General features: G+C 36.5%; 1 protein-coding gene across 1 annotated transcript in view; it reads left to right on the top strand.

Annotated features, from left to right (window-relative positions):
• The window catches only part of Caps2 (calcyphosine 2), a 54,044-nt gene extending 31,966 nt beyond the window's left edge, over nucleotides 1–22,078 (top strand). The window contains exons 10-18 of the mRNA XM_090328269.1: nucleotides 1,541–1,615; nucleotides 5,049–5,144; nucleotides 5,234–5,327; nucleotides 7,464–7,582; nucleotides 8,984–9,057; nucleotides 10,342–10,496; nucleotides 14,421–14,540; nucleotides 16,882–16,978; nucleotides 21,724–22,078. Of these exons, the coding sequence (XP_090184395.1) occupies nucleotides 1,541–1,615; nucleotides 5,049–5,144; nucleotides 5,234–5,327; nucleotides 7,464–7,582; nucleotides 8,984–9,057; nucleotides 10,342–10,496; nucleotides 14,421–14,540; nucleotides 16,882–16,978; nucleotides 21,724–21,899 (1,006 nt within the window). The 3' untranslated portion in view covers nucleotides 21,900–22,078. The remainder of the gene's footprint in view (nucleotides 1–1,540; nucleotides 1,616–5,048; nucleotides 5,145–5,233; nucleotides 5,328–7,463; nucleotides 7,583–8,983; nucleotides 9,058–10,341; nucleotides 10,497–14,420; nucleotides 14,541–16,881; nucleotides 16,979–21,723) is intronic.
• Nucleotides 22,079–24,608: the final 2,530 nt, after the last annotated feature.

Below are 24,608 nucleotides of genomic sequence, written 5' to 3'. Positions count from 1 at the left end.
TACTATATAGTGTTGTTGCAAGTATTAAATAAATCAATGCACTTTAAGTGATTTGAGACTCTTTTTTTTTTTTTTTTTGCAAGTCCTGGGCTTGAACTCAGGGCCTGAACACTGTTCTTGGACTTTCTCAAGGCTACATCTCTACCATTTGAGCCTTAGCACCACTTCTGGCTTTTTTCTGTGTATGTGGTACCGAGGAATCGAACCTGGGTTTTTGTGCATGCTAGGCAAACACTCTACCACTAGGCCAAACTCCTGGCCCTAAGTGGTTTGGTAGTACCTTGTTTTTAGGGAATCCTTAATAACGGTAGCTGTTCTTGTTGCTCTTATTTTCTCAGGATTTTGAATTGTTCCAGTCATAAACAAATTCATTAGTACCTATGGATTACAGTGAACGAAATGACAAAGCTTTCATGGCCACCCTGTGTGTTCACGATCTCTCCTTTGGTTTGAAGGCTCATTTACTATCTTTTGTTCACTTTTTGTTGAGACCTAGATTTCACAAGAGATCTAAATCTTTATGGATGGAGGACTTTTCAGGATCTCAGTGACTCCCCCCCACCCACTTACTTACTATGCATATGATGGCTATTTCAGTTTCATTGTACATGCAATTTTGTGAGAAGAATATCATGAAATTATTTGGGAAGAGAAATAATGACATGTCTCTGAATCCTCAGATTTCTAAAGACAAAGGATATTGTCAGTCATAGGGTATCCAAACGTAGGCTTTTGAATTTTTCTTCATCTTTTGCCATAGCTTTTTATCAGCAGACCCTATGAGACCATTCAATAACGGTCTAGGTATTTTCCAAGACTTGAACTTGATCCAGTGTTCTTTCCCACTGGTATGAGATTCTTCAGCTGCTCATAATAGAAAACTTTTTTCTTATATAACTAGGTCTTAGATATAGGCAGTGTGGGCTAGATTCCCTAGCTCTTCTTGGCCTTTTGGTCTTGGCTGCCTAAGGGCTAAATTGCCTCCTGTTATTACATCCCTTTCTTTCTCACAAGCAGTAGCTTTTCTCATTGCTACTGTCTCATCAGGTAAAAGAATATCTTTCCTGGAAGATGTGGCAGAATTGCATTTCCTTAGGCCTGGTTGAAAAAGCTAAGATCTGTGTTAGAAGACAAAGGAGAATAGAATGGCTTTCAGGTAGGGCATGTTGGCACATGCCTAAAATCCTAGCATTGGGAAGATTAAAGTGGAAGAACTGAGGCCTTGTTTCAAAATAAACAAACAAGCAAGCTTGCAGGAAGTTCTGCAATAGCACAGTCATAAATTTGCTATCCCTGTTCAGTATTCACGTTTATAGTGGTAGATTCTAATATAAAAATCATCAGTGTCTTATACCTTGTATCTCAGGGATTTCCCTTCTTTGGTGCTATGTTAACTGTGTGTGCTATATTAACAATCTGGGTTATCTAATTTCTGTTATATCAAAACATTACCATAAAGATGTTACCATAACCATTTTATATATTTGTCTTTTGTGTTAAATATTTTAACAAATTATTGACAAAAATACATTTCTGACAGGATAAGGACCAACTCTACATTAACAGAGCATGTGCTTTCTCATAAAGTTCGGTTTGATAGTAGGATCATATCAAGGTAATTGTGAATTTACTATATTTTAAAATTTTTTCATTGTAAAGATAGATTTCCTTTTCCTGTAGAAATAACAGCCAGGTGCTAGTGGCTAATCCTAGCTAACTCAGTAAGCTGATGTAAACATTATGGCTCAAAGTCACCCCTGGAGAAAAGTCTAACAGATTCTTATCTCCAGCTAATCACCAAAAAGCAGGAAGTGGAGCTGTGGTTCCATGAGTAGAGGACTTGCAATGAGCAAGCAAAAAAGCTCAGTGAAAAAACAAGAAGATCAGATAAAATTTAAATGAAGACTAAGAATTGAGATTATACATTAGAATTAGTTACAAAATCTGGTACAGAAAATACAGAAAGCATATAGCTGTATGAAACACAGAAAGTGTATAGCTGTAAGCAACATGGAAAACATAGACAGGATATGGCTGTAGTTGTACAAGAGAATGTGGATTCCAGAAGTTAGGTTATGAGTATCTCCATGAATGTCACCTCTTCCATTCTTTACTTCCCAAATATTTTTTTCATATATTTTTTGTTGTAATTAATAGAAGGGTTACATGATATTTGCCAGCTAGAAGGTGCATTACTTCACATACATTGATACCCTTTCTCATGTCTTGGTCCCCATTTCCCTCCCCCCCACCCCTACCCCTCATCTTGTTTTCCCCCATTCCCTATCCAATGTCAAATAACCAAATACAAATATATCCAATATATCAGATAACAAAGTGAGATGAGATACTGTAACAATATGAGATAACCAAGGGACAGCAAAAGAGATGAGAGATAACATAGTACATTAAGAACAACAATCACTCATTATATGGCTTTTGTTTCTATATCCTAGAGGTCCTTTTCTATATCCTAGAGGTCCTTTCATTTAGCGTCATACCGTATGGCCTTATGTCTCTAGGTTTTGCTCTATTGCAAATCTCTGCTAGGAGAGCCCAAGGTTTCTATCAGGAATTATTTAAGTGTCTTTCAAAAATAAACTTAGAAATGATTTTTGTTGTTGTTGTTGGTGGTGGTGGTGGTACTAGAGTTTGAACTCAGGGATTTTTACTTGCTAGGCATCTGGTTATTTTCAGATAAGGTCTTACTTTCTGTCTGTACTAATTTGAACCTAGGTCTTTCTATGTATGCTTTGTGCTGTACTGGGATAACAGGTACATGCCACCATACCTAGCTTTTCCTTTAGAGCTGGAGTCTCTTGAACTTTTTCCCCATGCTGGCCTAAAACTTTGAACCTTTCTAGTTTCATCATCCAAATAGCTAGGATAATAGAGGTGCGTCACCACATCCAGCTAGGAATGGATTTTTCCAAGATATATTACTACTAGAAGTCTCTAAGCTGTTTTTTTCCAGTCCTGGGGCTTTAACTCAAGTCCTGGGCACTGTCTTTACGCTTTCTCAAGGCTAGCACTCTACCACATGAGTCATAGCACCACTTCCGGCTTTTTCTGTGTATGTGGTACTGAGGAATCGAACCCAGGTCTTTGTGGATGCTAGGCAAGCACTCTATCACTAGGCCAAACTCCCAGCCTCTAAATTATTTTAAAAGGTAACTTTTATGTAGTATCTTTAACTTAATTTTAACAGCTTAGCAGATCATTGGTAGATAGAACAAATTGCAAGTGATAAAGTTCTTAAATCTGTTATTACAGCCTTGCATACTTTCAGCAATACCTAATACTGTTTCATTTTTTTGGTGTATATTTTTGGTAAAATATATGTTTTTTTTCTGACAGATATTTTATTTTTTCCATATGTTTTTTATTGTAATTAATAGAAGGGTTACATGATATTTGCCAGATAGATGGTGCATTAATTCCCATACATTGATACCCTTTCACATGTCTTGGTCCCCATTTGCCTCCTCCCCACCCCCACCCCTCATCTTGTTTTCCCCCCTTCCCTATCCAATTTCAAATAACCAAATACAAATATATCCGATATATCAGGTAACAAAGTGAGATACTGTAACAATATGAAATAACCAAGGGACAGCAAAAGAGATGAGAGATAACATAGTACCTTAAGGACAACAATCATTCATTATATGGCTTTTGTTTCTATATCCTAGAGATCCTTTCATTTAGCGTCCTACTATATGGCCTTTTGTATCAAGGTTTTGCTCTATTGCAAATCTCTGCGAGGAGAGCCCAAGGTTTCTACTGATTATGACAAATGAGGGAAACCATTGAGCCTAAGTTCCTTTGAGTCTGGCTTACTTCACTTAATATGATCTTTTCTAAGTCTTTCCATTTCCTTACAAATGGGGCAATGTCATTCTTTCTGACAGCAGCATAGAATTCCATTGTGTACAAATACCACATCTTGTTGATCCACTCATCAACTGAGAGACATCTAGGTTGGTTCCATATCTTTGCTATGGTAAATAGTGCTGCAATGAACATCATTGTGCTAGTGGATTTAGTATGCCCTTGTTTCTGGATGATTGGGTAAATGCCAAGTAGTGGAATTGCTGGGTCCTAGGGGAGCTCTGTTTTAGTCTTTTGAGGAACTTCCATACTGCTTTCCATAGTGGTTGAACGAGTTTGCACTCCCACCAACAGTGTAGTAGTGATCCCTCCTGGCCACATCCCCTCCAGTGGTAGTGACAGCTGTTAATGAAAAAGCAAAGCAAGCATTTGAGGAGCTGAGTTCAAGCCCTGCAATAGAACCAACAACAGCAACAAAATCTCTGTAGAGCTAGTAATCTACATGTGACATATTTATATACACATTGTCTTAGGGTAGAATATCTGACCTTTCAGCAAGCTATATTATAGTTTTCGGTCTCATATAATCCTCATTTATTGCCATATTATTATTATTAATAATAATAATATATTTTTATTTTTTGTCCATCGTGGGGCTTGGACTCGGCCTGAGCCCTGTCCCTGAGCTCTTCAGCTCAAGGCCACCGCCCTTCACCTAGAGCCATAGCCCTATTCTGGTTTTCTAGTGGCTAATTGGAGATAAGAGTCTCAAGGTCTTTAATGCCTGGGCTGGCATTGAACTGCAGTCCTCAGCTCTCAACCTCCTGAGTAGCTAGGATTACAGGCATGAGCTACTGCGCCTAGCTGCCATGTTATTTTTTTTTTATTGGTCCTGGGGCTTGAGTTCAGGAATTGGGCACTGTCTCTGAGCTCTTTTGCTCAAGGTTAGTGTTCTGCCACTTGACCCATACCTCCACTTCTGCTTTATTGGTTTTATTTAATAAGAGAGAAGAGTCTCACAGATTTTCTTTTTCTGGGGCTTGTTTACATCTCGGCCTCCAGAGTGGCTAGGATTATAGACATGAGCCACCAACACCCAGCTATTGCCATACTCTTGAGGGACATATTGTCCCTTTGTGAGATGCAAAAGTTCAGTTTATTATTTATTCAAAATATTCCTGTATTTGACAATCTGTGGCACCATTCTAATTTGCTAGAAATGGACATGACGCCTGCAGAGAGCTGGTTGGATTCTTTTTCACTCATGACCAGTCCCTTACACTGTACGAGTATCGGCAGTTTGGGAAAAATAGGTATGTTGCTACACAATATGGTTAAATCTCTCTAGAGATTAGTTCTGCAAAGAAACTGCATTAAGTTTTTCCCCCCATTTAACTTCTAGAACAACAGTTCTTCCCTTTATTCACAAGAATACTTACAGTCATCAGTGTGGACCAAGAAAAGGAAAACAGTACCGACTTGATGATTTTCATATTGTAAGTTGAATATATTTGTGGGTACACATTTAATTCCAGATCTTCACTTGCATGGTCCCTGTTGGGCAGAGGAGCATGGCTTCTTGTCATTGATTTATTTTCTCTCCTTTTGCCCGAACAGGGACATTTATGTGAATAGATCAATGGTTTCCTTCAAAAGGTTCCACCTCTCTGGCCTCGTATTCTAATAGGCTAGGCTGAGTGTATTATTTATTCCTCATATGTGTTCTACAATATAGGCTGTACTCAGTTGAGCTTGCCTTTTGGTACTTTAGTTTGTCAAGCATGTGTAAATATTTTCCCCAAATTTAAAATAATTCTTATCTTCTATTTCATTTTTGGAAAATGAAGTTTACTTCTAGAAAATGAAAAAAACACCACACTAACCTGTCAAAGAATGACAACTAACATCTGTAGAATTCAGATTAATGGCTCTAAAAGGCTAAGTAAATCATTGTATTTTAGAGATAAAAATCTAATTTTAGTCCACAAGATAAGTCAACCAGAAAATTGTAAAATTCTTATTCCGATCTTCCACTATTAACTTCTCACTTGGAAAAATTATTCTGCTCATTTCTCTGGATATGTGAACATGTCCTAAAAGCTTTCTTATCATAAATATATATGGTAGAGACAATCTATCATTCAGTTTGCTCTGCAATTTACTTGGATTTTTTAAAGATATAAATAAAACTCTAACTGATCACTAGGTAGAATGAATGTACAGTTTCCTGGTACTTAATTCTCATTCTCTACTAATATATGCTTTTATATACAGTATACCATATTTCTATTTGGCATGGAAAAATAGTGTAAGGAAGTTAGCCTCACAGCATTAGGCTAAATTCAAACTACTATTTGTCCTCTTTTAATTTTAATGGTTCTGCCTTTATTTATTTAGAGTCTCAATTCTGGATGTTAATGTGACTTCTGGACTTCAGATGTGAAGCCTTTAAACTCAATGAAAGCTGCTAGTGTGAGTGTGTGTGTGTGTGTGTGTGTGTGTGTATGTGTGTGTGTAATGATAAATAGATGGATAGATCCTCAGTGAAATGCTTTCTTTCTTTCTAACTCTGTTTTTAGGCTTTTATGGAAAATGAAAATATTTTGGCAAGTCCACTGAGGGAAAGAAGAGGCTAGCAGCTTACAGTCAGTTGCACCTCACTTCTCCTAGTCCAGTAGTTTGGCAGATAAGGAGGCTATGGGCAACTCAAATTAAAATAATGTATTTCTTTTTATGCCTTAAAATTTCCTTTGGTAGGAATGTTGTCACTGAAACTTTGATGCTCTAATTAGGTTAACACTTAGATTTTATGTGTTTCTGATATCATATGACACCTGTCATCCAAATAGCTGGTGAAAGAGTCGGTTAAATCAATCACGGTTCATATTTCACAGAGCATCTCTCTGGGACTGGTAGCTGATTTGTGCATTTAGGAATGGAACTAGTTTGTCTTCTCCTCACTCCCTAGTACTTATTTAAAAAATCAGAGTTTCTAGCTGGGACCCAGTGGCTTGCGCTTATAATCCATTCTACTCTGTCTGGATTTCTTTTCCGGTTTGAGTCCTTCTCCGTTGCTTTTTGAGTTTGTTGTTGTGGATTTCTTAAGGTAGTTGGCTCGTGGGACTCCCTGGTTCTCTCTTTTTGTGAGAGAGAGCTAGGCAGCGTCCCTATTGTCTCGGCGCCATCTTCCTTCTTTTTCTCCATTCTACTCTGGAAGCTTGATGTAAAACCAGGTCAGAGAATGAAAGTTTTTGCGATTCTATGTCTAAAATAACCAACAAAATACTGGGCCTGAGGCTGGTAGAGTACCAGCCTTGAGTGGAAAAAGGAGAGCGTACAAGGCCTTGCATTCATGCCCCAGTAACTGCACTAACAAACAAAATAAGATGATTTCTTAAATTTGTGGATACTATTGGGCACATGAATGTGAGGATTGTTAAAATTTGAAGGTTGAGCAATTAGTTACCTTTTCTAAAGTATTAACAAAAACTAAGAAGTTTTCAAATAGTTTCAAATGTAGTTTTTCTCATTATTAAATTATGCATGTCACATATAATCAAAGCCAAATGTTCTATATCAATTCCAGTTTCATTTCCTTATACTTAAAAAACCTCATCTGTTCATTTCTTCAGGGTGCAACCTTGACATTTTTGAGCTCTGATCATCCCAACCTCCCCAAAACTATAAAAGAAAATTCAATACTTAGACTACGGATCACAAGTATTGATCAAATAACTTTGGATTCTCTAAAGTAAGTAAAAGAAATCTTTGTTACCTTGAATGTAACTGTAATACTAATTTTACCATATTAATATGAATTTCTATCACAAAGTATTTAGTCTCAAGTTAAGATTTTTACACTAATGGATTCCACTTGTTGAAACAGTTGTAATGAACTAAATGTTTTATATTCTGCTTTGTATCAAGAACAACCTACTGACTTTTCATTACAATTAAGTTTTCATTTTACCAAACACTGTCAAAACAACAAGTTTTTCAATATGAGATGGAAATATAATATTATAACAATTTTCCCACATTTCTAGTATGATACTTTTTTCCAGTCCTGGGGCTTGAACTCAGAGCCAGCGCTGTACCACATGAGCCACAGCATCACTTCTGGCTTTTCTACATATGTGGTACCGAGGAATTGAACCTGGGTCTTTGTGCATGCTAGGCAAGCCCTCTACCACTAGGCCAAACTCCTAGCTCTGATGCTTTGTTTTTAGAACAAGAAAGTCTTGGGACTGTTAATTGGTATAGGATTCATTAGTCCAATCATAATAAACATTACAGTACTGTGAGTCAAACAAGATTTTAAATGATTTTGAAATTGCTTTTTTTCAGGGGTGGGATGGTTGTGTACTGGCCCTGTGGCTTGAATTCAAGACCTAGGTTCTGTCCCTGAGCTTCTGTTGCTCAAGGGCTAGTGTCCTGCCACTTGAGGCATAGCTCCACTTCCAGCTTGTTTGGGTTATTAATTGGAGATAAGAGTGTCATCAACGTTTTTGCCTGGTTTTTGAACTGATCCTCAGATCTCAGTTTCCTGAGTAGCTAGGATTACAGGCACAAGCCACCAGAGCCCAGCAAAATTGCTTCTTTAAAGTCAATGCTTTAATGTTTGTTACTGAACATGATCCAAACTGGCAGCGATCCGCACACTTTAGATGGAGTGGCAGCCATATTCTACAAATTGGCTAAAAGAAAATGTGTATGGATTGCATGTTATAGTTCTAAAATGAGGGCCTGTGGAGAGCTACTTTTTTTGTTCCAATACAGAGTCTTAAGGTCTTGTTTGGCTTTTCCTTCATGGCTAATGCTCTACCACTTACTTGAGCCATACCCCCAGCCCTTGCAGGGCTTAAAAAAACATTTTTATATGTTATTGAAACTTCTTCCAAATTAAGTTTCAATTAAATATTTATAAGCACCCTGAAAACAACTATAAAATGAATATGCCCACAGGAAGTTTTTGGAAGGTTTTAAGGGCTTGAGGTCTAGCCATAATTTTCCTGGGAGTCAAAGCAGCAGGCAAAGTCCCACCATTCCTCCTTGGAGAGTCTCTGAGTCAGGAACTTGGAGGTGTTAGTTTCAGTGCTCAAGATTGGAACATAGATTTTTTTTTTAATCACTATGAACATGTCACTTGCAGAGCTGATTCTAGACAGGAAGAAGATGCAATCAGTCAAGAAGCTAGTGATAGGCTGGTCTTCAAGGTCATTCAAGGTGAGTTCATTCATTCCACTCTCAAGTCTTGAGTTTTAGCCATTTTCACCAATCATTGAAAGTACCTCTAAGTTATATAAGCACTTGATTTAGAGCTCCTATTTGATTTTTAAAGTTAATAAGTACTTATGTATTAAAATATTTGTGGCGCTGCCGGGAGTGTGGCCTAGTGGTAGAGGGCTTGCATAGCATGCACAAAGCCCTGAGTTCTATTCCTTGGTATCACATACATAGAAAAAGCCAGAAGCAATGCTGTGGCTCAAGTGGTAGAGTGCTAGCCTTGAGAAAGCTTAAGGACAGTGCTCAGGCCCTGAGTTCAAACCTCAGGCCTGGCAAAAAAAAATGTGGATTTTCTCCCAGGTTTAATGGTCCTGATTATTATATAACTTATGAAGTTAAGATCTAGAATGTGTGGGATAATGCAGGATTTACACATAAACTGAATAAAACAAAAACTTGACTTTTGAAATAAACATGTTTATGCATTGATACTCTAAAGAGATTTGTGGTAAAAGAAAAAGGTTACTTTAAATAAGAAAATATAGGATAGCATTCTGAAACCACAATGCAATTGAAGGACACCAAACTATTAAATAAAATTTCTGAACTGGTGCTGGGTGCCAGTTGGGTCTGGCCTATAATTATAGCTACTCCAGAGGGTGAGATCTGAGGGTTGTGGTTCAAAACTATCGGGGACAGAAAAGTTCATGAAACTCTTATCTCTAGTTAACCACCAACAAACTAGAATGGGATCATAGCTCAAATGGTAGAGTTCCACCTTGGGAAAAAAAAGATACAAACAAAACAAAACAAAGCAAAAAACTGCAAAGGATATCACCCAGGCTCTAATACCCACATACATACATACACAACTTTCTAAACTGACATTTTGGAGTGGTTTACCTGGTACCAATTTTGTAACTCAGTAACAAACAAAGAAAGAGGGAAGATATTAAAAAGCTAATGCTAGCTAAGGAAACTGACACAATAGAAATTTAAGATTTTATTTTTGTAACATTTAGGTTACTTTCTGATACAGAGAAAATGTACTACTTTCACCACAGAGTGGCGCTGTGGCTCCGATGTGTCTACTTTGGCCTGTTAACATCTAAAACCTGGTTGAAAATCTACTTTTTAGTCGTTTGTGTTGTACACATGATCTAGGTAAACAGTCACATCCCCTGTTTTTATGATGTCAGCCTTTGTTTTCTTACAGGAGAAATAACAGTCTGATACCTTTTTTCACAGTCACAATCAGATTCAATCTCTCTTCTTGTTAAACAGATGTGGTAAAAGGAAAACTACAGAAAAGAGGTGTTTCTATTTTGACTGGATTAGGAAAATACTTTCAGCAATTGGAAAATGAAGGAAATGGACTTTTAGATAAAACAAATGTTAAACAAGCCCTGAAAGTATTTCACTTAGAAGTATCTGAAAAAGTAGGAACCACAAACCCTTTTATTCTTTGATAGTATTTGGGTTTCTGCAGAACCCATCTGTCTTCTCCACGCCATTCTATCTGCTTTTAATGAGCAGGCAACAAAGTCCTGTTGATTTTCTTTTAACAGAAAGATTTATTCCTTTGGCAGGTTTTGGCTTCATAGCTAGGCACCATACCAAGCTCTGACAAGATGGACTTTCTAGTCCTGTGATTTTTATTACTGGAGAAAATGATTGTAAAGTAATGTATGTGTCAAGTAGAGTAGTTTTGGAACACTTAAGATGGTATGTAATTCCAAACCAAGTTATGGAGGAGTAGGAGAATTATGGGGAAATTTTTGATGAGGCTCACTCTAGGTTGCGTTTTCTGTAAGGAACCTGGATTCAGGGTTGCTCTTCATTCTTCCTCATGCCAAGATTTTTTTTTGTGTGTGCTTAATTGAAGGTGACTTTTCTACCAGGCTGGTTGGTTCTGAAACTCTAGCATTTGGAGCTCAACCTTCTGCACAGCTAGGATTACAGAAGTAAGCCACGAGTACCCAACATTTGCATTGTATCCTCAGAGTACATAAATCTGAGTAATACAAAGGATTTGACTTACTTGATTCTTGAAGTGGCCCTGTGGCTCAAGGGGTAGAGTGGTATAGTCTTTAGCCAAAGAGCTCCAGGGACAGTGCCCTAGGCCCAGAGTTCAAGCCCCACAATGGACAAAAAAAAAAAAAAAGAATTAGCTAACTGATTCTTTTACCTGATCCTCTTTTACTAAAAAAATTATTTTTTGGCCAATTCTGGGGCTTTAACTCAGGCTCTGGGATACGGGCTTTCTCATGGCTAGTCACAGCACCACTTTCGGCTTTTTCTGTGTATGTGGTACTGAGGAATCAAACCCAGGGCTTTGTGCATGCTAGGCAAGCACTTACTAGGCCATGCTCTGGGCTCCTCAAACTTTTTTCTTTCTTACAAAATATAGTTCCTTTTGTGGAAGAAATACTGGAACTTGTGTTTGAAAGATTTAGATTCTTTAACTGGTCTTAACTTTTCTGATTGACAGATTCTGTTTGAACATTTCTAAGCTAATTACTGTAGTCACAGTTGCCTGGAAGCTCAAATGAGAAAATTAGAAGGGAGTATGCCTTGTCGATTGTAAAATTCTGTGTTTACCATTGTTGTGACATACCTGCCTTTTAGATTTTTTTAATGATATTTAAGCTTGTAGCCTACTTAGTGTTGCACATACTGGATCATTCTCTTTCACAGAGAAACCAGCCTTAGGAAGTTATGAAGACTTCGTGTGTGTGTGTGTGTGTGTGTGTGTGTGTGTGTGTGTGTGTGTGTTTGGTGTGTATGCTAAACTTGGGTCCTAAAATCAAGGCCTGGGCTCTGTCTATAAAGTTCTTTTTACTATTAAAAATGGCCATATCTGTCTTTCTATACCTTATCTAGAAAGTTATACAGATATGCTAATTAACTTGTCTTAGTCTTAAAACAACATCCCTAAAAATTCATAAACCATTTTTTAATTATTGCTTTCCTTGAGTTGGTAAGCAATTCTACTTTCTATCCACATTACTCATGATTTTAAAGATCAAACCCATTTTATTATTGTTGTTGTTATTATTACTGCTTGCATTCATTAGACTTGTGTGTCCAGCTCTCTTCCATTTTCCTCTAGTGTAGGGTTTTACTGGTTATGTTGGAGATATAGTCTTACTGACTTTTCTGCCTGGACTATATTAAAACCCTATCCTTTCTCTCAGCTTCCTGAGTAGCTAGGATTACAATTGTGAGCCACCAGGACCTGGCCCAAACTCATTTTCCATTCAACTCCACAGATGCTTAAATCTCTGTAATGTACTACAGGACCCATGATAAGAAAAATGGTTGAGAATTAAGGGATGACAGGACAGCCTGAGATTTAGTTTTTCTTCTAAAAGTTTAGAGAATAAGAAGGAGACTATTTTGGGGGTCTTATTTGTCAAGCACCTACTGGATGCTTTATCTGCATTCTCATTCCATGCTCAGAACTTAACTGAAATATTGAAAACATAGTTATTTGAGTTAAAGAAAAACCATGCAATGCTTATCCTATGAAACTAAGAAAGTTGAAGGGAGGGGAGGAATGGGAAGGATGGGGATAGAATGATTTATCTAGTAGGTGTCATTCAGTATGTTGCATTGTACTTATAAACTGGTTTGTTGAGTGGTTACTCCTTTGAACAACTACTTATAGATAATAAAAAAAAGAGAAAGTACATGATATAATTCGTGTTTTTGTCAAGAACACTGTGAATAGAACTTTCTGTTAAATAGCACATTTGCCAATGAAATACATGGTAATGACAGAGTGAAAAAACTGAGGAGGTATTTTACCCAAAATTATACCCTTCCATGTAAATTATGGAATACTATTAGAGTCATTCAAATTGTGTATTCTTCTCAGCAAAAGACTAGTGGAAATACAATTTTCTCTGTAATGCCAGTATAGGCATTTCAGAACCTAAACTGAACTTTGAATTTTAACAGGTATAATGCATTTGAAATAATGAAGCCTGGCACTAGAGGCTCATGCCTGTGACCCCAGACTTTGTGTAGATCCTCAGAATGGAAGGATCAAGGTTCTATGTCAACCTGGACAGAAAAGTCTATGAGACTCTCTCTCAATAGAGAGAAGCCGGATATAGTGGTGAACACTTGTCACTTAAACAAGGATGGGGAATTGAAAAATAGAGGATACAAGCGTACGCCTGGGCAGAAGTGAGACCCTACCTCAAAAATTACCAGCAAAAAACATAGCTAGAGGGCTGGGAGTTTGGCCTAGTGGTAGAGTGCTTGCCTAGCATGCATGAAGACCCAGGTATGATTCCTCGGTACCACATACATAGCAAAAAGCCAGAAGTGGTGCTGTGGCTCAAGTGGTAGAGCCTTGAGAAAAATCCAGGGACAGTGCTCAGGTCCTGAGCCCAAGCCCAGGACTAGCAAAAAAAAAAAACCAAAAAACCCAAAACAAAACAAAACAACAACAAAAAAAACAAACCATAGCTAGAGACATGGCTCAGCTGTTGAGTGCCTGTCTTCTAAGATCAAGGTTTTGAGTTCAAAGCTACAAATATGCACACACACACACACACACACACACACACACACACACACACACACACACAATGAAATGCTAAAAAACAAGCATGTGATAACCGTATTATTTTGCACAAAATGGATGTAAACTTAGAAGATTCATTAATAACCACAGTAGGGCAGTATGGAGAGAGAGAGTCAGGGAAATGTTAGTCAAAGTTTCAATGGGGCTGGAGGATGAATTCTAGTGGTCTGCTTCACAATATGGGGAACATAGTCAGCAAGGTGTTATATATTTGATAATAGCTAAAACAAAGGGGTTTACACACTCTAACCATGAGGAAACGATAGTTATTTGAGGTGATAGATATATAACTCATTTGATCATGTATACATGCACCAAGACATCATATTGCACTCCATGAAAATATATACACGTAGTAATTGCCAGTAACATGATTTCATTTGAGGAAAGCCAACTTTGTAAGTTGCCGACACTTCTAAATGATTCTTAATTCTACGGAAGTGTTCATGTCAGAGTCACTTTCAAAGTGTTTATTTTCTGAACTTCAGACAGTTATGGACGGGGGTGATGGTGGAACGTGTTCATGTGTCCAGTGCTTTTGGAGCAGAATCGCACTTTGTCACCCTCCTTCATCCCATCCATCCTCCCTCCCCAGATTCAGAGTCCCTTGTAAGTAGTTTTCACAATGGTTTGATCTGGTTTGAGACTTTTATTAAGTGAGCTGCTGTGTCTGGGCTTACAGAAGATATAACAAAAGATGATGAGGGTGATGTTGGGACTGCCAATAACATAGAGATGTAATAATGGACTCTGTGATCATTTCCAGGATTTTGAATCTTTATGGTTAATTCTGAGTGACAATGGCCAGGGCATGGTGGAGTATAGAGACTTCAAACGTGCCATTTTTGGTGAAATGAGTGAATATAGGAAATCATTTGTTCGAAAGGTAACTGCTAAACTATTTAAATTATTCTTGCTCATAGATCATTAGATTCTTTACTTAAATCTTTAATGAATTAGTATTGAAAATGTCCCATAATAATGTATCTGTAATCCATGTTAGGTTTTATTTTTATTTTTTTGCCAGTCTTAGGGCTTGAACTCAGAGCCTGAGCACTGTCCTTGGACTCTCTCAAGGTGAGAGCTCTACCACTTAAGTCAAAGCACCACTTCCAGCTTTTTCTCTATATGTGGTACCAAGGAATCGAACCAGGGTCTTTGTGCATGCTGGCCTCCATGTTAGGTTTGGTAAAACACAAATACCATGAATGCACACAAATCTACTCAGAACAAAGCAAGAGAGCAGGTATAAATTTTAGGAAAAATATAAGAGGAAAATACAGTGGAAATCAAGTTTGTGAATTCCTAAGCTCTATAAATTGCTACTTCTGTAAGGCACTAGCTGTATGACTGCACGTGTTATGGATATCTTGAACCGCAGTTTCTTATTCCATGACATTAACATAAAAAATTGAATGAGATAACGTGCATGCGGTTCTAGAGTAGTGTCTGCCTCAGTGTCCTTGCTTAGTATATAGTATCTTAAAGTGCTGATTTAAAATATATCTCTTTTTTATACTATACATGCCAATTGGTCAAATGAATATTACAAAGATCAGGCTAAATGGAAATTAAAACAGCAGTCTTGAATTTTGTAGGAAACTACATATTCATTTCTACTGGCCATTTTTAGAGAATAATTTTGTGCAATGCAGTATTTTTATTTTTGTATATGCATTATATGCATTTGATATAATACACATGTGTGCACACATATATACATATAATATTAAAACACAACTATTCTTTTTTTTTTTTGCCAGTCCTGGGGCTTGAGCTCAGGGCCTAAGCATTGTCTAGAACTCTACCACTTGAGCCTCAGCGTCATTTCCAGATTTTTTCTATGTATGTGGTACCGAGGAATTGAACCTGAGTCCTCGTGCATGCTAGGCAAGCACTCTACCACTAGGCCAAACTCCTGGTCCCAACACAGCTATTGTGTACAGAGGCATAAATATATCAGGTATAAATGTTAAATTGAAAAATTAAAACCACTACCTTCCTGAATAGAAGAAATAATAAACACCTCAAATAAAATGGACACTTATTTGTGCTTTAGATGTCATGGTGATAGGTTTGAATTTCAGGAGTAGAAATTAGACAATTGTCTTGGTTAAGTTTCTTAGTATGAGGACTAACAAAAAGTTGTAAAATATTCTACCAAATACTCTGCTACAGGCTCTCATATCAGTGTGCCTACTTAAATAACAACAAAAAGGCATTTTATCATTTTTCAATATCATGATGTTCAAGAAGGGAACAGTAATTTGGTTTTTCCTAAGGCCCTCTGTCTCTGTATCCTTGTCCTGTACATGACTTTTGTCACTGTGTCCTCACTGTATTGTCCCTTGTCTGGTTGATTGTCTTGATCCTTTTCTGTGAGAATGCTAATCACATCAAACTAGGCTCCACCCTGCTGCTGAAGCTGATGCTGCTTTAAACCTATCTTCAAACACAGTCACTGTCTGCAGTACCAAGTATTAGGGTTTGACATATGGGGTAGGGAGGATGTCAGCCTATGAAAGATGTCAGATTGAGGTGGATTCACTATGGTGAATAAAGAAATTTGATTCTGGGTTTTCCTCTCTTGCAAGTGTGAGGTGTTACTTTGGATTGCTTGTGAGTTATTATGCACCCCATACTCTTCCCCAAGAACTTTTATGCTATACTTTTGGTACTGAATTAGAAGAGCAGTAAAAACAACTAGCATTTCTAAAGGTTTGAAGCTTCAAACAGCAAGTAGCATCTTCTTCACTGGTTTTAATGATGGCATAGTTAGAGACTCCTGTTTTGCATTGTCATCTTCCTGGCACTTTGTTTTGATCTTTTATCATTTTCATATGAATCTAGAGCTGTAAGTTATCTGTGATTCCTATCTATCTATTATTTATTTATCATAGTTCTGGGGGTTGAAGGGGCCCGGTGCTTGTTATTTACTTGAGAGTTCTTACACACAACTCTTCAGTCCACAGCATAGGAAAGGTGTCAGAGGTTAGGTTACTTTCTCAAGGTGAGAATACCAGAAAGTGTAAGAGCTAAATACCTGAGTGTATGTTGTCTAGTCTCATGTTTAGTATTCTTTTCTCTGTACTTATGATGCTTCTTTCATCTCTTTATGATGCTTATGATAGTTTTGCATAAGAAATAACCTACTATAAAGTAGAGAACTAGAATTTCATATCCAATGAAGACACAGGAAAACATAACATTATTTTCTCTTTATTAAGGCCTTTATGAAACTGGATTTTAACAAAACTGGCGCTGTGCCTGTGGTGGACATGAGGAAGTGTTACTGTGCAAAGAAGCATCCTCAAGTAATTTCAGGTAACTAAAATGAGAAAAAAATGTAGTCACTTTTCTTATGTGCATTGTACCACTTGAGCCATGCCCTGGATTCCTTCTTTTGCTGCATTTAATTATTTGTTCATTATTTTTGTCTTAAGCTCACTTGCTCAAGGCTGGCCTCTAACCTTGATCCTCTTACCTAAACTTGCTGGGTAGTTGGGAGTATAACTGTACCATAGTGAAGAGGTTTTTTTTCACTAAAGAACATGTTTAGCAAACAAGTATTCAAGAAGGGAATCTCTATATACAATCACTGGCACTTAGTTTTTAGAACATAATCACAATTAGGCTAAGGGTTTATATATCATAGATACATATTAATCTATGTAATTAAACATTATGTCTATAGAGTCATAGGTTTTTATGGCTATGTAATTGTGTTTGTATTTCCTGTACCATGTCCATAGCATTGGGTATGCAAATATTGAGTCCTCGCTCTTGTAGTGTTTGGATCTAATAGCCACATATTAAGGATACCATGTGCCTTTTGTTCCTTTGGTTTAGACTTGTCTCACTCAACATGATTCACTCTAGATTCATCCACTTCCCTGCAAATGCCATTATTTTATCTTTTCTGTTGGCTATGTAGAATTCCATTATATAGATATGTATATATACCTACATATATATATATATACATCATATTTTCAGTATCCATTCATCTGCACTAGGGCATCTGGATTGTTTCCATCGCCTGGCTATTGTGAATAGTGCAGAGATAAACATAGCTGAGCAGGTGTCCTTATCATATCTTGGGTTATGATGTTCAGGGTAGATGCCCACAAGTGGTATGGTGGGATCGTAGGGAAGGTCAATTTTCAGTTCTTTAAGAAACCTCCACACTATTTTCCAGAGTGGCTGAACTAGTTTGCAATCCCACCAGCAGTGCAGTAGGGTTCCTTTTACTCCACAACCCTGCCAGCATCTGTCATTGTCTGAGTTCAAAATCTTGGCCATTTTTATTGGGGTAAGGTGGTATCTTAGGGTTATTTTTATTTGCATTTCCTTTATGACCATGGATAATAAACATTTTCTCATATGCTTTTCTGCCATTTTAATCTCTTCTTTTGATAAGTCTCTCTTTAGTTCCCTTGCCCATTTAGTGAATGGTTTGTTGGGTTTAGGGGGGATTAGTTTCTTGAGTTTCCTGTAGATATTGGATATTAAGCATTTGTCAGATGTATTATTGGTAAATATCTTTTCCCAGTTGGTTGGCTGTCTCTCTGCTTTTGCGACTATGCTTTTATCTGTGCAGAAACTTTTTATTTTTAGGTAGTCCCATTTATCGAGTCTCGCTCCAATCTGTTGTGACCCTGGGATTCTGTTCAGGAATTTTTTGCCTGTGCCTATGAGTTCCAGTGTCTCTCCTACTCTATCATGTAGCAGATTCATGGTTTCTGGTCTGACATTGAAGTCTTTGATCCACTTTGAGTTAATGCTTGTGCATGGCAAAAGACTAGGGTCAATTTTTAGTTTTCTGCATGTGGCTGCCCAGTTTTTCCAACACCAATAATTGAATAGACTGTGTTCGTTCCATTGTATATCTTTGGCTCCTTTGTCAAATACAGGTTGACTATAGGTATGTGGTTCTATTTCTGCATCTTCTAATCTGTTCCATTGAACTTCTGGTCTATTTTTGTGCCAATACCATGCAGTTTTTGTTATTATGGCTCTATAGTATAGTTTGAAGTTTGGTATTGTAATACCATCAGCATTGCTCTTTTTGCCTAGAATTGTTTTGGCTATTCTAGGTCTTTTCTTCTTCCATATGAACCTTTGGCTTGTATCTTCTATTTCAGTAAAGAATGTCTTTGGGATTTTGATGGGAATTGCATTGAATTTGTATATCAATTTTGGCAGTATAGCCATTTTCACGATGTTGGTTCTCCCTAACCATGAGCATGGGATGTCTTTCCATTTCCTAGTGCCCTCTTTAATTTCTTTCATTAGGTTTTTATAGTTTTCATTAAATAATTCCTTTACATCTTTGGTTAAGTTAATTCCTAAGTATTTTATTCTCTTGGGGGCTATTGCAAATGGGATCATTTTCTTGATTTGGCCTTCTGTTTGTGTATTGATGGTGTACAAGATGGCTACTGACTTCTGAAGGTTAATTTTGTATCCTGCCACTGCTAAAGTAGTTTATTAATTCTAGGAGTTTGGGTCACTCAAGTAGAGGATCATGTCATCTGCTAGTAAGGATAGTTTAATTTCTTCTTTTCCTATGTGGATCCCTTTGATGTCCTTTTCTTGCCTTATTGCTCTGGCTAAGGGTTCCAGCAGTATACTGAAGAGAAGTGGAGAGAGTGGGCATCCCTGTCTAGTTCCTGATTTTAAGGTGAATGGTTCCAGTCTTTCACCATTTAGTATAATACTGGCTGTAGGTTTTTCATATATGGCTTTAATTATTTTAAGGAATGTACCTCTTATTCCTATTTTTTCTAGTGCTTTCAACATGAATGGACGTTGTATTTTGTCAAATGCCTTCTCTGCGTCCAGAGAAATTATCATATGATTCTTATCCTTAGCTCTATTGATATGATATATTACATTAATTGATTTGCTAATGTTAAACCAGGCTTGCATCTGTGGAATGAAGCCTACTTGATGGTAGTGTATGATTTTTTAAATTTGTTTCTGGATTCTGTTGGCTAGTATTTTATTGAGGAGTTTTGCGTCTATGTTCATTAGAGGGATAGGTCTGTAGTTTTCTTTTTTTGTTGGATCTTTCCCTTGTTTGGGGATGAGAGTAATATTAGCTTCATAAAATGAGTTTGGTATTGCTCCTTCTTGCTTCTATTTCTCAGAAGAGTTTCAAGAGTATAGGTGTTGCTTCATCTTTAAATGTCTTGTAGAATTGTGCAGTAAAACCATCTGGACCTGGGCTCTTTTTGGTTGGCATTTCCTTGATTGCCTCCTCAATTTCATTGTAAGAGATTGGTTTGTTCAATTTCTTTACCTTGAAGAGGTTTTTTTGGTTGAGACCCATCAATGACTTTTACCCCAGACTAGCCTTATAATCCCCTTTATCTCTGCCTCTAGACTTGCTAGGATTACAGGCAGGTGTCACTACACCCAGCCAAACTAAACAGAAGAAGAAACCCTCTGTTATTATCTGTCATTATTTGTATGGCCATTTCTTGGATAAAAGTTCTTTAGAAATTATCATTAATTTCAAAAGACGACTCTTGTACAGTATGCAATGTAATTTTAACGGTAGAAAATAATTTTGTTTACTTTAGATAGCTTAATAGAAAAATGTAGTTTGAAGTTTAATAAAAATGGGATATGTTAAATATATTTCTGCATAATGGTATTAGAAAGCTAATATTTTAATATTTTTATTGACTCTAAAAGAAGAGAAAGAAACCTCAATCACAAGTGATGAGGAGAAGTATTTATTAGTTGGAAGATATTCTTTAAACTTAGTTTTACCACTCATGTCATACTCCTAGCCCTTTGCCTTTAGTTTGTTTTTCAAATCGGATCTTTTATTGTTTGCTAGGGCTGTGCTTGGAAAATCCTTCCACTTCAACCTAGTGCATTCCACCCTGCTCTGCTATTGTTTGGAGCTAACACTTCAATAACTTTTTTCTTCTTTTACTGACTTTGAACCATGATCTTCCATCTGCGCCTCCCAGATAGCTGTGGTTGTAGCTGCAATTACAGTAATGTGCTACCACACACAGTCCTAGATGGGAGATTTTAAGGAGGTAGACAACTATTGGCTATTTGAAATAGAAATTTAACTCAAAAATGTTTCCTGAAAAAAATTGAAGCCAATCCAGGCAGAAAAGTCCATAGACTCCATGTCATTTAACCAGCAAAAGCTTGGGTTGAAGATGTGGCTCTTCTGGTAGAACATCAGCCTGAGGCCCTGAGTTTTAGTCACTGTGGTAACAAAAATAAAACAAAACAGAAGCAAGCAAAGGAACAAAACTTACCTGTTTAAGACTGTAGATGACAAACAGAGAAACATTTCTCTTGTCAAAATTAATTCTTTTTAGTTAGTTTTGAGTTTTTGCATTAGGTTTCAATCTTGGTTTGCAATATTGTTTTATATCACCATCTTTATGTAGCATAATATCCAGTCATTTTTCATTCAACCCATTTTTGATAAAGCAGTCACTCTGTTCTCTATTTCTCCTGTGTGATGTTTTAAAAGGCAGCAACCTTCTTGATATTCAAAGTACAGTTCTGCCTGTAGTCAGAGAGGCACTTTGTGATGTTCTAAGCCAACCGGAAAACACTTGGTATGGAAGGAAGCTCTGGATGTTACTCTAACTTTGTCCACCTTGTTAGGCAAGGGATGAAGCTGATATCTCCATGTAAGTCTGCTACTTAACATGCAGCTGTATCACAAAATGTTTTAGAGGGTCATGTGGATTTTTCAACCTCTTCTTCAAGTTTTACATGTACTTTTGTTCATTCTCTTTTTAATGTCATCTGGCTACATTCTATGGCTTCTTTTCTTTGAAATTCTTTTGTTCTATACCCTATATTTGGGAATAGATCAATATAAGAGGACAACAGGGAGGAGGGGATAGCAAATTATTAGATGGAATTCTAGCTCCTGTTTAAATACATTAGCAGGTACTTTGACATAATAGTATAAATGGTTGAAAGGATTTTATAAGATGAATAAGGATCCGATTATTATTATCAGTCATTCTCTGAGCTTTTATAGAGCTAGCTCATAGGCAGAACTATTTTATTTTTTACAGGCCAGTCCACAGAGGAAGAAATCAAATCAGCTTTTCTGGAAACAATGATAACAGTCTGCAGAAAGTCTGATGAAGTGTCCTACAGTGAATTTGAAGATTACTATGAAGGCCTAAGCCTAGGGGTGACAGAAGATGAGGACTTTGTTACCATTGTACGTACTCCATGGGGAATTTAGCTTTCAATAATATGTATCTCATCAGTAGTAAACATTGAAGAAGAGATGAAGTTCATGGGAAGTGTGATTAAACCCTGGAATATATGATTTTATGATTTCCTTTATCTGTATTTTTCTCCAAAAGACTTGAATCTGGAAAGAGAAATGGAAAAGTAATGTCAGGGTATAATGTGCATGTGTGTGTGTGCTCACATCTCTATTAGTTTCTGCAGATATGTCTTTAATACACTGTAGAAGTTGCTAAACATAAAGAAGTTAAATGTGTGTCAAACTGTAGGACAAAGAAGTTACGGTAAGCAGGCCTGCCGTCCTCCATGGTGCTCTTACTCCTCCTGTCATTCCATCATTCTCAATTTGATGATTGGAAATTGGACTCTGATGTAGAAGTGGTTTTGCTGGTTTGAAACACAGGAACATGGCAAAAGAATTAAAAATAAATGCAAGGCAAATTATCATTCAACACAATGCTTGAGCTGTACTCCTCCAGTGCTCATTGAAACAAACTTGCCTTTTGAATTATATTCTATGGTTTGTTTAGTAAAGCACGAGGTAATTACATGCTTATTATATTTTACTTGTAATAGTTATTTACTGAATAGAAATATCACATAACTATAAATAATAAAATAGAGGAGGAAAAATGTTCTCTTAGAGTATTAAATATTTCAAAAAGTACATTGTGTAGTATATAAGATAATATACACTATATAATATTTAATTTATATGTTATAATATCATATGTATGCATATAAACAATTTAGTGAGTCTTAATCCAAAATTTAAAATCATATTTTTATAACAAAATGAATGTAGGTTATTATAAACATCTCTATTTTTATTTTTGTATACTAATCAACCAAATCTTCTCCTTCTCCTCCTCCTCCTCCTCCTCCTCCTTCTTTTGCCTTTTTAAGTTTGGGTCCTGGGCACACACACATATATATATATATGTGTGTGTATATACATATATATATACACACACATATATATTATTTAATGGCTGACTATATTATAATCATTCTTTTGAGTTTCATAAATATATGCAAATATATATTACTCAATGGCTGACTATATTATAATCATTCTTCTGAGTTTCATGTTCTTCACTTCTTGGAAAGATATAGAATAGAGAACATTCTAGAAATGTTTCTTGGCTCATAATTTTAATTTAAATTCTAGAATCACATACAATGGAAAATAATATGTTGAACAAAGTGAGTCGTTCAAAAATAAACATATATACTTCACAAGACTTGCCATATTATTTTATGCATCCGTACTGGGCCACATTATCAGAAGAAAAAAGAATATGAACTCAGTAAATTAATCATTCTAAGGTTGGAATAAGTATTAAAATGGAAAACATTTTCTAATACTACTTAAAAATAATCTACTTATATATATATATATATATATATATCATAAGCCTACTAAATTGTTCTTGTGTTTACATGGCTAATACTAAAGAATTTAATCTATTAAGTAATATTTTTGCTGATAAAATTGTTTCGATTTCATGAACAAATCTACAAATATTGGCATGTCACATTGTTTTGTAAATATAATCAGAAAATATATTTTGTAAAAAATTGGTTTGAAATATCACTGGATGTAATATGTTACTGTAAAAAAAGTTTTCTTCATGTAACCCTTCTCCTTATTGATATAAATATTCCCATGTGGCTATTTGTACTGTTTTTGTTTTGGAGATACACACTTTTATAATTAATTCTTGCCTTATAAAGGAAGTAATACAGGTTTTAGGCATGTTCTGCTAAATTAGAATTGGTGACAGAACACATCATTCTGCTTTTGATTTTGCCTTACTGCCAACATTCTTCTTTGATTTGGATCCCATGTGTCTTTTTGTTCTCAATTGAGTAGAAGAGCATTTAAAAGAAGTGACATTTTCAATTCACCACATAATGACTGATTTCCTAAAACAGTATCCCAGGATCTGAAATACCTTTACAATGCTAAATTATATGTTGTAAGTTTGCTATGTGAGTTTGATTGCTGAATGCATTTTATAAACATCTTGATATTAATAAGTTCCTGGCTGGATGTGATATTCCCACAAAGTCAAGCATGCTGTTTACAGATTTGCATGCACTGATTTTCTAGTTTCTGGGGATAGGCCATGTCCCCAGTTTTCACATTGACCATTTATTTTCTTTTTGATGAGGTTGGGGTATAAAGTTAGCTGGCAAGCACTGTACCATACCCCAAACCCTTCTTAGTTATTTTTCAGGTAGCCTGTGCTTTTAACTAGAGCTGGTTTAGGTATGAGATCTTTCTACTTCTGCTTCTTGGGACTCTGCTAGCAGGGATTACAATAAAAGCCACTGTGTTCTGTATTGGAGAGACCTTTTGACAATGTGTATTACCCCTTGAATGAAATTCTTCCCTGATATCCTCTAGAAAAGTTGAAACGCATGGCCTTAACTTACAGAATCTAAATGATGGGGTTTCCTTAAGCTTATCTCCCTGTCCTCAGGTCATCTCTCATATTACCAGATATTCTGAACTACATAGCAGTGTTGTAAATGGAACTGAGACTTTAAATCTCAGCACCTCCATGCATGCAATTGCTACTATCATGTAAAATTATTATTTCCAGTTTTGCATTTAAATTCACTTAGAATAGTCTTCAATGAAGAAGAGGTCTTTCTAAACTTTTACATTGATGTGATTGTTCTTTGAGATCCC

This window comes from Megascapheus bottae, chromosome 2 (assembly GCF_031878675.1).
Source record: "Megascapheus bottae isolate mThoBot1 chromosome 2, mThoBot2.hap1, whole genome shotgun sequence".
NCBI classification, from domain to species: Eukaryota; Metazoa; Chordata; class Mammalia; order Rodentia; family Geomyidae; genus Megascapheus; species Megascapheus bottae.
The sequence above is the reverse complement of the archived record's forward strand: the minus strand, read 5'-3'. Positions and strand labels throughout refer to the sequence as shown.